The sequence below is a fragment of the Chenopodium album genome, chromosome 10 (assembly GCF_948465745.1).
Source record: "Chenopodium album chromosome 10, dcCheAlbu1.1, whole genome shotgun sequence".
NCBI classification, from domain to species: Eukaryota; Viridiplantae; Streptophyta; class Magnoliopsida; order Caryophyllales; family Amaranthaceae; genus Chenopodium; species Chenopodium album.
Genome location: NC_137843.1, coordinates 7430101 through 7443426, shown reverse-complemented (window position 1 = coordinate 7443426; position 13326 = coordinate 7430101). Strand labels below are relative to the sequence as shown.

The window sequence follows — 13326 nt, the reverse complement described above, 5'->3', positions numbered from 1 at the left end:
GAGGCTAGCTCATATCAAAGAAAAAAAGAAGGGCGTGGTTTAGTTCATCCAACGGCCATATATTTTCACTAGCCGTTGTATTTGAAAATTTAGGTTCGTGTATTTTCCAGACAATTTTTCCGTTGTTTCCGTTTTAAGGCAACGATTTCATTTCTTTCCTTTTTCTGTTTTCTTCTTCTTTATTTACCTGAGCTCTTGAATGACTGAGTAAGAGAGAGAAACAGAAGAGAGAAAGAGAGAGGAGAGAGAAAGTGAGTGAGAGAGAGAAAGAGAGTATAATTAGTAAATGAACTAATTATACCTCAGATTTTTTGTTCATTTTTGTTCATATCAAGAGAAGTAGTTAAGATTTTTTCTGGGGTTTTTTTTTTTAATTTTTCTGGGGGTTTTGTTGATTTTTCTGGGGTTTGATTTATTCTTTGTTATTTGATTGAGATTAATTAGATCTTGAGATTATAATTAGCAAAGATGATTAACGATGAAAATCAAAGTATTCCCAATTTCCAAGGTAATTTTGTTTGATTTTTTTTCGTTTTGATTGATTAAATAGATGAAATTAATTGTTTAATGAAGTGGGGTTTTGAATTTTTGCTGAATTTGTATTAGGTCCCAGAAAATTTGGGCATGAAGCTAAAAGAACAAGAAGAGCATTAAGTGTGATTAATCAGAATTTGGTTGGATCTCAGCCTTATCCTTGCGTTGTTAACAAAAGACCCAATTCACAGTAATTCTCATTTTCTCTCTCCTCAGTCAAATTTTGCAAAAAAAAAAAAAAAAAAATGTTAAAAAAATTATGGGTTTTGAATTATTCGTTAAAATCTCGTGTTAATTTTTGTTAATCTTGTTTTATTTGCAGAAAATGTGTAATTTTTGACGAAAACATCCCCAATCCTGTACAAAGACCAGTCACAAGGTATTATTTATTTGTTTTTTAATTTCAAATTTTATTTTAATGTGATATGATACAAAAAAAAATGAATAAAAAAAATAAAAATCTTGAATTTTTCTGATGATTTTAGATATGTTTTTTCAGGAAATTTGCTGCTGAAATTAATAATAAACAAGAAATCAAAGTTCAAAATTCAAGTGAAGTTATTGAAGATGTTAAAATAATAGATGTGGAGTGTAAGACAATTACAGATGTGCCTGTGCCAATGTCATTGGAAAAGCCTGAATCTGCAGCACAAAATCAGATTACTGAGATGGTATACATTAATTTAATATTAATTTTGGTACAATTTGGTTAATTATGGTACAATTTTGGTTAATTATGTGAAAAAAAAAAATAATTTTGTTTACTGTGAACTTTAATAAATTACAGGAAGAGGTTGAGATGGAAGACATCTTTGAAGATCCAATCTTGGACATTGATGGCCGTGATTCAAAAAACCCTCTTGCTGTTACTGACTATATTGATGATCTTTACCTTTATTATAAGAAAATGGAGGTAAATTTTCATCAATTTTGATTGTTGTATCATAAAATTGTCATAGTAATGTATGGAATTTCACAAGTACCCATCTTAGATTATCAACAATCCGACGTGGATGGGCAGTGTGTGGAAAATTCAATTTTTACTTGTCATAGAATTTAAAAATACCCGTGTTGGATTATTAACAATCCGACATTGGTGAATAATGTATGGAAGGTTTTTATATTGATTACTTTTTTTTTTTTTGAGGAAATTTATATTGATTACTTATTTATGCATATAGTCATAGAATTTAAAAAGTAACATATGTAATTTAATATGTATTCGTGTCGGATCTTGAGCGTATGGAAACTTTTCAAAAATAAGCCGGGTTTCACACTTGAACACATATCCATGTTACGTGGTCTATATTGAAATTAATGAACTGCTAAACGCTAATTAACCTTGGTCATAACCTTGCAGGCATGCAGCTGTGTATCACCAGATTACATGTCACAACAATTTGATATTAATGAAAAGATGAGGGCTATACTGATTGACTGGCTTGTTGAGGTAAAAATTATTCATAAAATTTACCCTTCCTAAGACAATGTATATAATATAAAGTAACACATTAAATGAATTTGCAATTATATATTGACTTATTGTATAGTTTTCTAATCAAAATTTTGAATTCATACACAGGTACATTACAAATTTGAACTTAGGGATGAGACCTTATTTCTCACAGTACATCTAATAGACAGATTCCTAGCTAAACATACAATGGTGAGAAAGAAGCTGCAATTAGTGGGTTTAATTGCAATGCTGTTAGCCTGCAAATATGAAGAAGTTTCTGTACCTGTTGTTGAAGATTTGATCTTTATTTCTGACAAAGCTTATACTAGAGAAGATCTTCTTGAGATGGTATATAAATTACCCTCAAAAACCCGAATTTTAATCGAATTTGCTGAAACAAAGCAAGTAGATTAACTGTAAATTTATTTATTTTTGTTTTGCAGGAGAAAATAATGCTCAACACATTGCAATTTAACATGTCTTTGCCAACCCCATATGTTTTTCTAAGAAGATATCTGAAAGCTGCTGAATCTGACAAGAAGCTTGAGCTGTTGTGCTTTTATCTGATTGAGCTTTCTTTGGTGGAGTATGAAATGATCAAATTTCCACCTTCACTGTTAGCTGCTGCTGCAGTGTATACAGCACTGTGCAGTTTGTATGGCTTTAAACAGTGGAGCAAGACCTGTGAGTTTTACACAAACTACACTGAAGCCCAGCTCCAGTAAGTCCTTTCTTTTCACATCCGCGTTTACCTATTACTATGTTACTCGGACTCTTCATCTCACCCCAGGAGCCAAGTCTCAGGAGCCAAGTCTTGACTTTTGGAGATACATGTGTGAAACACGAGTATTTGAGTTCGAGTAACATAAAAAAAACCATACCATTAATAATTTAAATTTGTAATTTTCGCAACGATTCTAATTTAACTTAATGGGATTGCAGGGAATGCTCAAAGCTTATGGTCAATTTCCATCAAAAGGCAGGAACAGGAAAGTTAAGTGGGGTACATAGGAAATATTCAACTTCAAAGTTCGGTTATGCAGCAAAATTTAACCCAGCAACCTTTCTCCTCAACAATTGAGTCTAATGAGAAAGGATTACTGTATAGTTTACTGACTATACAAGAAATTTGGTAATTACAACAAAATGACATTTGAAAACTACCCATTTAATCTCTATTTGAGGGGTGTACCTAATAATCTTGATTGGCTTTTAGGATATTGATATTGACAATATTTACCACCCTTTGTTTATGTTTCTTGCAAAACATCCACATTGTATTTCATATTCAATTTTTTGAATTGCTTATATTCTGTTAAATATTTTGTATCATTCTTCATTGTTTTTCTTTCTCAATTGTGATAATACTAGCTCAAGTTACACTATTAAATAAAAAGTAGAAAAAGTTTCTTTTACCTTAAAATTCAAATCTTATATAACCCAAAGCATTTCTTCAATTCTGTTAAAAAAGTTATTGAGGAAAAAGTATGCATTTTCTGATAAAAGTTAACACTCTATATATTCTGAGATTTCTGACAAGTTCATATAAATATATTTGGTGAAGAATGTCCCACCTCATGGCATGTAATTAAGTTAGTATAATAATAGAAAGGACCATATTGATGAAGACCATGAAGTGATTTGAATATTGTCTATCTTGAGGACTATACCAAACAAATTTGCTTTACTTCGATCAACAACATTAATAACAACATTTACCTAAATTAAATACTTCGTATGTGAAATATGGCTTGAAAATATGAACACAAGTTCACACTCCTACACGTACTTCAATCGTGATGTGATTAGTGTTGTATTAATTGTTTTGAATGTTTAAATAAATATTTGAATTGATACATAGATAGCATATATTGTTATATATTGTTCATACTCCGACACGATACTTCAATCTTGATGTGAGAGTAGTATTGCAATCATAATTGTGTGATACATATTTTTGAAACAAAGAAAGTATTTAAGATGAATATTCGATTTGATACATAAATGATCTCTATCGTTTCCTAGTAAAATTTGGACTTGTTATAAAAGTGACTCCGTATTTGAATCAATGCTAAGTTAAATTTGCGTATCATACTCATAAATGTTTCATACTCTTGCGATGTATTGTTTTTAAGCAGATTATGAATATAACCCTAATACATCTGTTCATTTATTGTTCTTTTAAATACTTCCTTCTTATTTACGTTATCTTTTAGAAGCACGTGATTTCTCTTTATTTCCATCCACATCACATGAGCTAACATTGATTCAGATACGATATGGTACATACATATATATATGATCCTATTCTAGACTTATCAATCTGGGTTAGCGAGTCGAGTTCGGGTTAGATTTCGGATCGATCATTACAAGATATGATACATGGGTCAAATTGGGTCGATTTCGGGCTATTTGAGTCAGGTCGGGGTTCCCTCTTAACAACTCGGGTTTCATTCTCATCACCCACCCTTATAGCTCTTTAAACACCAAAAAATATTAATAAAACGGAAAAAGTATTAAAATAATACCAAAAATGGACTCATTGGATCATTAGTGGGGTGATTAGGTGGGGATTACTTACTCTAATTACAAGCTTTAACTTTTAACCCAAGCAAAGGTGAGCTTCACACCAACACAAGCGCAGCCTCCCCTTTTACCTACGCATAAAGCCCATACTTTCCCACACTTTTGCCTCCCTCTTTAGATCCTTTCTCCCACCAACTTTCCTCACTTTCTCTCTCCTCTTTCTCTCTGCAACACCTCCGATACCATAACAATGGCAGCCACCTCCAACACACAAACAACCCTTTTCCTCAAAACCCCTTTCACCCCACAAAAAACCCACCAACAAACCCATTTCCTCCCCTTCAATTTCAAGATCCGAACCCCCATTTCCAAGATCACTTGCACCGCCGCAACAACCACCACACCCACCACCAAATCTCCGGCGAACCACCGATCCGAAGACCGCGTCTTCAACTTCGCCGCCGGCCCCGCCGTCCTCCCTGAAAATGTCCTCCAAAAAGCGCAATCAGAGCTCCTTAACTGGCGAGGTTCCGGCATGAGTGTTATGGAGATGAGCCATCGTGGGAAGGAATTCACCTCCATTATCGAAAAAGCAGAGTCAGATCTACGTACCCTTTTGAATATTCCGTCTGATTACACCGTTCTCTTTCTTCAAGGTGGTGCTTCAACCCAATTCTCCGCCATTCCTTTGAATCTCTGCAACTCTGATGATGCTGTTGATTACCTTGTTACTGGGTCTTGGGGAGATAAAGCTGCTAAAGAAGCCGTCAAGTATGCTAAATCATCCACCATTTGGTCTGGGAAATCTGATAATTATACAAGAATCCCTAATTTTGATGGTTCTGAGTTTGAGCAAAACTCGCACGCAAGGTATTTGCATATTTGCGCCAATGAAACTATTTATGGTGTTGAGTTTAAAGATTACCCTGTTCCTGCTAATCCAAATGGGTTTTTGGTTGCTGATATGTCTTCTAATTTTTGCTCTAAACCTGTTGATGTTACCAAATTTGGGCTTATTTATGCTGGTGCTCAGAAAAATGTTGGTCCATCTGGGGTCACAATTGTTATTGTTAGGAATGATTTGATTGGAAATGCCCAGAAAATTACCCCAATTATGTTGGATTATAAGATTCATGCTGATAATAAGTCATTGTATAATACACCCCCTTGTTATGGAATTTATATGTGTGGGTTGGTTTTTGAGGATTTGTTGAACCAAGGTGGGTTAGTTGAGGTTGAGAAGAAGAACAAGGCTAAGGCACAGGTGCTGTATGATACAATTGACGAGAGCAATGGGTTTTACAAGTGCCCAGTTGAGAAATCAGTGAGGTCATTGATGAATGTACCCTTTACTCTTGAAAAATCGGAGCTCGAAGCCGAGTTTATTAAGGAGGCTGCTAAGGAGAAGATGGTGGCTCTTAAGGGTCATAGGTCTGTTGGAGGGATGAGAGCTTCAATCTATAATGCTATGCCTTTGGCTGGTGTTCAAAAGTTGGTTGCTTTTATGAAGGAATTCCAAGTTAAACATGCTTAGATTTTTTTTTTTGGAATGGTTTGGTCTAATTTTAGCACTTTCTTGCAGCAGAATATCTGAGTGTTTGTTTCTCTCAGTTTATTTTTTTTACCTGGTTTGTTATGTTTGTTGCTTGTTACTTCATAATCATGGAGTATATTAGTAGGGGTAGAAACAAGTTTTGTTTTTGAGTATTGTATGGCCAAATTACAAGAGCCTTTTAGTGGATGAATAAGTGTTTTACTGCTATGCAGCTCATTAGATAATAGGAGTATCACATTGTATGCAGTCTATGAAATATGCACAACTTAATGAGAATTACTATTACTATTAATGCTGGGAAGTGTTCTGCTCATTCCTAATTTTTATGTTATGCTTAAGTTTACTGTGATCAGTTGTTGTTAGTTCTGACCATTGATAAGAAGGCTCGAGGCGATAGGGGTCAAGCTCTTTTATTTGCCTAGAGGCATAGGAGAGGTGCACCGAAGTGTACTAAGGCTCCTTGCTTTGATGAGGCATATATTGATCATTGATGGACAAAAAAGCACAGAAGTATCCTAATCGCTTCAATGCACCTTAGCTTTTTGTATAATGCTTGTGACCTTTGTGTGTGTTTGAAATTATTTTGTCAGGAGGGTGGTGGTTTGGAGGCAAAGCTTAACATCGAGTGCCAATGACATCTAAGAATTGAAAACCTTGCCTAAAATACTGTAGTAGTAGAACTTTTTGTATTTTTTAGAGGAATATTTGTATAAGTATATAAAAGAGAAATGGAAAATCAGAAAGTTGTTAATCATGTTCATTTTTAACCCTGTCTTGTCTGCCATGCTGATGGACTGACTGGTCTGTGGTCGTTAACGCCTCGTTTAGAATAATAATACTGTGAATTTAGCAGGAGAATTACGGACTACTTTGGAATTACAGATTTACAGCAACATTCATTTACAGTGTTTCCTAAGCTCTTCACAAGTACTCCGTACAAAGGAGCAAAAATTAGTTGAAACTGCAAAGTGCAAACCATTTTATAAACCAACTACAGTAGTACATTCTTGGTATCATATTCAGGATTGATCCATCAAATTATGTTAGATGAGTTTTGGTCATTACAATCTTGGTATCATATTCAAGGTTGATCCATCAAATTATGTTAGATGAGTTTTGGTCATTACAACAGCTGATGGCAAAGTAAGTTACTAAAATTAATTTGGTGATCGATTCCGAATTTCCGATTTGGTGCTCATTAGTCATAAGTGTCTTAAACAAGAGTTGATGCTCATAATGTTTGGCTTAGGATTAAAGAGATACAAATCAGATTTGCTTTTTAAAAGTTGTTAACTAAAGACCACTGCTTTTCCCCCTTCTTCAAATGTCTAAACATTTTAAAGAAACTTAGAAAGAAACTTAGGTTCATTTGGCATCGCTGTGATTTTCTGTTTTTTGGTTTTTTATTTTTCAAACTAATGTGATATATGTCATATAATGAATAAAAAATTAGTTAAACTTGTTAAAGTCATGGTAATTTTAAAAACAGACAACAAAAAAGTGGAAACTCTTTTTTCTTGTTTCCTGTTTTTGGTTTTTTGTTTTCAAAAAAATAGAAAATTGAAAACAAAAAATAATACCAAACACGCTCTTAGAGAGTCATTTCCGTCTTTTCATTGTATTTATTGTTGTTTTTACAGAAACTTTGAGGATTAATTTCCTTTTTGGTTCATTGAAAAAAAAATAAAAACTTGGCACTGCATCGATTGAACTGTATTTTACGATTTTGCCCTCCTTAATGCCACGTCAGCTTTTTTTTTTTCCACTTTATTTATTTCTCTTGTACACTGAATTGAAGCGGCTTCTTAGTTCTTAGCGTTCCCTCCTCCATAGAAAGCAGCTTCTGAGTTTCGCTCTTATTTTCTTAATCACTTCAACAACCTAGGGTTTATCGGACGACACTTAAACGATAAAGTAAGACTGTGATCTGAAATTCCGCTGATTTCCAGGTTAGATTTTAACTTTTTTAAAAAAATGAAATTTTGATGTCATTTTTGGAAATAATTTATTTTATGCTTGAAATATATTGATCTTTCTCTTCTCTTCTCTGGTAAAACCATTATTGGTTTATTTTAAATACTAAATTGCTAGAATTTTGCTATTCATATTCTTAATTGAGAAGAATTTAATTTGATAATTGAGTCAAATTTGATTGTTATTGTGTTGCAAAACCCTTGATTGTTAGCCTGTTATTATAAGTAATTAGCATCATCAATTGAATATAGCTATGAATTCATGGCTTTTATAGTTAGCATTATTCATGGTATTCTGCATCATAATAGATAATTTTTAATCAATTAATTACTCAAAGTTTTGCAATTTCCTTGTTAATTTGGTTAAATTGTCTAGAGTGTAACTGTGTATTAATTATTATGTGATTATCTTTGTTGTGCAGATTTAAATCCTCGATCTAACAGGTACCCTTCTTTTATCTCTCACTAATTTCTATTCTTCTCATAAATCCCATGGATATATTTGATTCTTGTATCGATTCCCCACAAACCGAACCTCCAAAACCTGAAATTCGGAGCAATGACAACCTAAATGATGAAGATATTTTTGGTTCCTCTATAAACTTGGAAGAATCTCACATCGAAGAAGGCTACAAAGATGGGTATAGGGATGGTCTTACCTTGGGCAAGCAAGAGGGCTATGAAGTGGGTCTAAAGCATGGGTTTGAGTCTGGTGAAGAGCTCGGGTTTTACCGTGGTCTTGTTGATGTTTGGACCTCTGTGATTCGAGTTGAACCCAACTTCTTCTCTTCTCGGGTAAAGAAGAGTATCCATCAAATTCAGGAGTTGCTTGAGAAGTACCCATTTATGGATCATGAAGATGAGAGCAAAGATGACATTTTAAAAGAGCTTAGGTTGAAGTTTAGGGCTACTTGTGCTTCTTTAGGAGTTAAATTGGAATACAAGGGATACCCTAAAATGTCCGATTCTCATGATTATTGAGTTTTGGGCATGAGCAAGGTATTCTTGGTTGACGGTTACAGTAGATGCGGTATGGAGTTAAGATTTTCTTATCAGTTTTGTTTTTGTTTATGATGGCTGTCTTACTGTTACCCTTGTAGCATTAGGGCCATGACTATGTTATCTTAGGAAAATTAAATATATTTTTGTATTGCTTTGAAATTGTAATGCCTGGGAGATCTACTATGGAGGCAATCCATTTGATAAGACAAATGATGGAGTTTTATAGGGTAAAGAAGAAAGATCTTCATATGGTCTTTATTGATTTAGAGAAGGCATATGACAAGGTGCCAAGAGAGATACTTTGGTGGGCAATGTTGAAGAAAGGTATCCCACGAAGGTATGTAGACCTAGTTAAGGATATGTATCGGGATGTGTCAACAAATGTGAGGACATGCGGAGGGTTGACAAAAGATTTCCCTATTACAATCGGATTGCATCAAGGGTCTGCATTAAGCCCTTTTCTTTTTGCAACGGTTCTAGATGAATTAACTAGACCAATTCAAGATGAGGTTCCATGGTGTATGCTGTTCGCAGATGATATCGTTTTGGTGGATGAGACTAAGGATGGGGTTAATGTCAAGTTGGAGCAATGGAGGCAAAGGTTGGAATCTAGAGGGTTTAAGCTAAGTCGGAGTAAGACTGAATATTTGGTATGTCGTTTTGGCACTCAGAGGGGGACAAGCAATGAAGTGGTGAGTTTGGATGGAAAGGATTTGACCATGAGTGAATGTTTTAAGTACCTAGGGTCGATCATCCAGAAGAATGGTGACATTGATCAAGACGTGACCCACAGGATTAAGTCAGGGTGGCTTAAATGGAGAGCGGCCACGGGAGTGTTATGCGACCGCAGCATTCCCTTAAAGTTGAAGGGAAAATTCTACAGGACTGCCATAAGACCAGTGTTGCTCTATGGTACAGAATGTTGGGCTTCTAAGAAAGAGCATATTAAAAAGATGGAGGTTACGGAAATGCGCATGTTAAGGTGGATGTGTGGAAACACTTTAAGAGATAGAATCAGAAATGAGGTTATTCGCAAGAAAGTAGGTGTGGCGGGCATTGTAGATAAATTAAGGGAAAATCGGCTGCGTTGGTTTGGACATGTAAGACGGAGACCCGAGGGTGCACCGGTGCGAAGAGTGGAAGAGTGGGACCATGGAGGGATTAAACGAGGAAGAGGGAGACCAAAGATGACTTGGTTGGAAGGAGTGAGGAAGGATATGAAGTGCATGGATTTACGTGAGGATGAAGTTTTGGATCGTAAGGGATGGAGGAGAAAGATTTATGTTGATGACTACACGGAATAATCAAATTTGGTTCATGTTAGCCGACCCCACTTTTGGGATTAAGGCTTTGATTGATTGATTGATTGATTGATTGCTTTGAAATTGTAGAAGGTGCTTATCTTAGGTTGATACGAAGTACTTATTTAGAAGCACATAGAGAAGAATACTCATAAATGTGTAAGAAAGTTCAATTCAATGAATCTATACATGAGAACTTTTGTATGCAGACTTTGTCTCTAAATATATTCACCATTCTCTATTGGTATTTGGATTGGTAAAATCAAAGCTTTTCATGTTAGTTGGTTTATTTTTAATTGAATTTTAACTGCTTTTGGTGAAGATGAGTTCAAATCTTTCCTGTGTTTTGAAATTTAACCTCTGGGTGGTCAATTGAATGAGATAATTACACCTGGGCAATCAGCAATGTCATTTCTATGAGTCATAGGATGTGGAGTCACTTTTTTCTTGCTTATGCTTGATCATTTAGCTTGATGCAGGATATGTATGTTGCACTGGATATATCTTTAAAGGTTAAAAAACATTCCATCATCTTGGCTCATCTATTCACGACTACTTTTGGTTGTTGACTGCACATCTTATCTATTTGCCTTTCTTTTGCTTGGGATAGCAGAGGTGTCCTGAATATTTGACATCTCATGCTACTATGCTAGAGTTCAATGCTAGCGTAAAAATTGTGTGGATACCATCTATTTGATCGATTTTTAACAATTCAAAGATTTACTTTGATTTAGCAGAAAAACTCGGTTGTTGATGCTGTTATTTTTAAGCCAGAGGCTGCGTGAGATGAAATATGTTGATAAAGATAGATCCTGAGTTTGTGGTCCTTTCTAGAATTTGATCAGGATCTTTATATAGTAGTTGCAAAGCTAACATTGGTATTCTATCTTTCCTGTAGATTGGGAAGAAGTGGGAAAGAAGTAAATGAAAAATATGATACTGGCTTGTTGCAAACTATACATATCTGAAAGCCGCAACAAAGCTGCCCTTGAGTCTATTGAACGAGTAGCCAAGCTTGTGCATGATACTAAAGTTGTCAATAAATTTGAAGATGAAACTTATAACAGAGTTGGCTACACTCTTGTCTCTAAGCTACCTCCAAAGTCGTCATTAGGTCTTTGCCCTCTAAAAGAAGCTGCTTTTGCAATGGTTAGCACTGCTTTGAAAGCAATTGACTTTAATATGCACAGTGGAAGCCATCCTCGTCTGGGAGTTGTTGATCACATCTGTTTTCACCCATTGGCCAGTACTTCTTTGGAGCAGACAGCTAATATTGCAAGGTCCTTGGCCAAAGATGTTGGCACCAAGCTTAAAGGTTTGTTTACTTCATCTAGCTTTATAACCTAGAACTAAAATTTGGAGGATTCACTTTAATGTTTTGAGTAGAAAACAGAACCAATTGTGAGTTTTGATGTTAAGATTGTCATAATTTTCACGTCATAATGTTGTATAACAGCTGTTTTTGTTCGTCCTATTTATAATCAGCTTAAAGAGATTTCATGGTGGGGCCTCACTATTATTTAGTTATGCTTTTTGTTTATAGAAAGTTGGGAGTCTAAGGTATTGTTTCAGATTTTCGTTCTATTTTCATACCTCATAAGCTGTGTATTCTATCATCATCCTTGCTCCTCATTTTTTGTCTAATTGTCCAGCACTAAAGTGCTATGAATTTCTCAAAGAAACATTTGGGTAGGGATGATGCTGTGGAAAAAGCGGACAACTTAGGACATCTCAAAGTGGGAATTGAAGCTATGGAAAGGGGACAGAGGGAGTATTCTTTCTAGAATCTAGAGAACATGGTTATGGATCATAAATTTTTTGGGTGATCAATTAAGAGATGGGTGCCACTCAAGCCTCTTCTTTTAGTATAACCGTGATGATTTTCAAGAACCTTGTACATGCCGATTCATCCTTGATATAATTCATCCTGAATGGAAGCTCTATAAATATGTGAAATCTGAATTTATGCACGTTCTTTGCATATTAAAAGAGACTCCTATGAATTTAGTGTTGCTCTGTTATTTGTGCGACTGACAGTAACTAATGCTTAAGGCTGCCTTTGGTGTCAAAACTGGCACTCACCAAGATTTTGCAATTTTGAGCTTTAATATACAGCTAGCAGTTTCTTCCCCACAAGTAGAGGACTATTATTTGGTTAAAGCTTATCTGGGCTATTATATCTCTCTTATGCAATTTTTATTTGAAAGCTGCAGTTCCTACCTTTTTATATGGAGCAGCACATGAAAAAGGACAAACTCTTGATTCAGTAAGAAGAGAACTTGGCTACTTTAGGCCTAACATTAATGGAAATATCTGGGCAGGAAGGCTGAGCTCAGAGACTTTACCTTTGCCTCCAGATGAAGGGCCAAATCAAGCTGTCCTATCAAAGGGCGTTGTTGTTATAGGGAGTACAAGATGGGTAGATAACTACAACGTCCCAATCTTTTCCACCAATCTATCAGCTGTTCGTAGAATTGCCAAACTCGTTAGTGAAAGAGGAGGTGGACTTCCATCAGTTCAAGCTATGGCACTTTCTCATGGAGAGGAAGTCATTGAGGTTGCTTGCAATCTATTGGAACCAAACAAGGTTGGAGGAGATCAAGTTCAAATTGAAGTTGAGCGCCTTGCACAGGAAGAAGGTATGGTTGCCGGAAAGGGTTACTTTACCGACTTTTCACAAGAGCAAATCATCAATGCTTTCTTGGATTCTGGAGACACATCTGTTTGACCATTACTAACTTGTTAATAGGATTATCTCTGTAAAGGTGCCAGATTTCTTTGATGCATCATACTCTTGAGAAAAACAACTTCCAATTATAATACAACATATTACAATAGCAGTCAAATCTTTCCTTTGTTTTTGTTGTGATTTGAGTCTGCTAATTGTGTTACAGCCACGATGCTATGTAACTAACTTGGGTGAATAGTGCTCTTAATCAATAATTATTTGTTAGTTAATGTTGGCTGTGACAGATTGTC

General features: G+C 35.2%; 2 protein-coding genes and 1 pseudogene across 3 annotated transcripts; all 3 read left to right on the top strand.

Annotated features, from left to right (window-relative positions):
• The first annotated feature begins 74 nt into the window (after window positions 1-74).
• LOC145563355 (G2/mitotic-specific cyclin-2-like) lies at window positions 75-3354 on the top strand. The gene is made up of 9 exons (XM_081623799.1): window positions 75-508; window positions 607-724; window positions 857-913; window positions 1034-1205; window positions 1322-1447; window positions 1895-1984; window positions 2117-2338; window positions 2434-2711; window positions 2933-3354. The coding sequence occupies exons 1-9, from the start codon at window positions 469-471 to the stop codon at window positions 3069-3071; spliced, it is 1242 nt and encodes a 413-aa protein (XP_081479925.1). The 5' UTR covers window positions 75-468; the 3' UTR covers window positions 3072-3354.
• A 1327-nt stretch (window positions 3355-4681) lies between these two features.
• LOC145562120 (phosphoserine aminotransferase, chloroplastic) lies at window positions 4682-6363 on the top strand. The gene has a single exon (XM_081622301.1). The coding sequence runs from the start codon at window positions 4767-4769 to the stop codon at window positions 6048-6050; it is 1284 nt and encodes a 427-aa protein (XP_081478427.1). The 5' UTR covers window positions 4682-4766; the 3' UTR covers window positions 6051-6363.
• Window positions 6364-7867: 1504 nt separating this feature from the next.
• Window positions 7868-13310, top strand: LOC145564693 (formiminotransferase cyclodeaminase-like protein pseudogene; annotated as a pseudogene). The gene is made up of 4 exons (XR_014094884.1): window positions 7868-8020; window positions 8467-9017; window positions 11270-11662; window positions 12561-13310. The product of XR_014094884.1 is annotated as a formiminotransferase cyclodeaminase-like protein pseudogene (transcript).
• Window positions 13311-13326: the final 16 nt, after the last annotated feature.

Coding starts and splice junctions, on each gene's coding strand:
- LOC145563355 (XM_081623799.1), top strand. CDS start 469: ATGATTAACGATGAAAATCAAAGTATTCCCAATTTCCAAG. Junction 914..1,033: donor GTACAAAGACCAGTCACAAG/GTATTATTTATT, acceptor ATGTTTTTTCAG/GAAATTTGCTGCTGAAATTA. Junction 1,206..1,321: donor AAAATCAGATTACTGAGATG/GTATACATTAAT, acceptor AATAAATTACAG/GAAGAGGTTGAGATGGAAGA.
- LOC145562120 (XM_081622301.1), top strand. CDS start 4,767: ATGGCAGCCACCTCCAACACACAAACAACCCTTTTCCTCAAAACCCCT.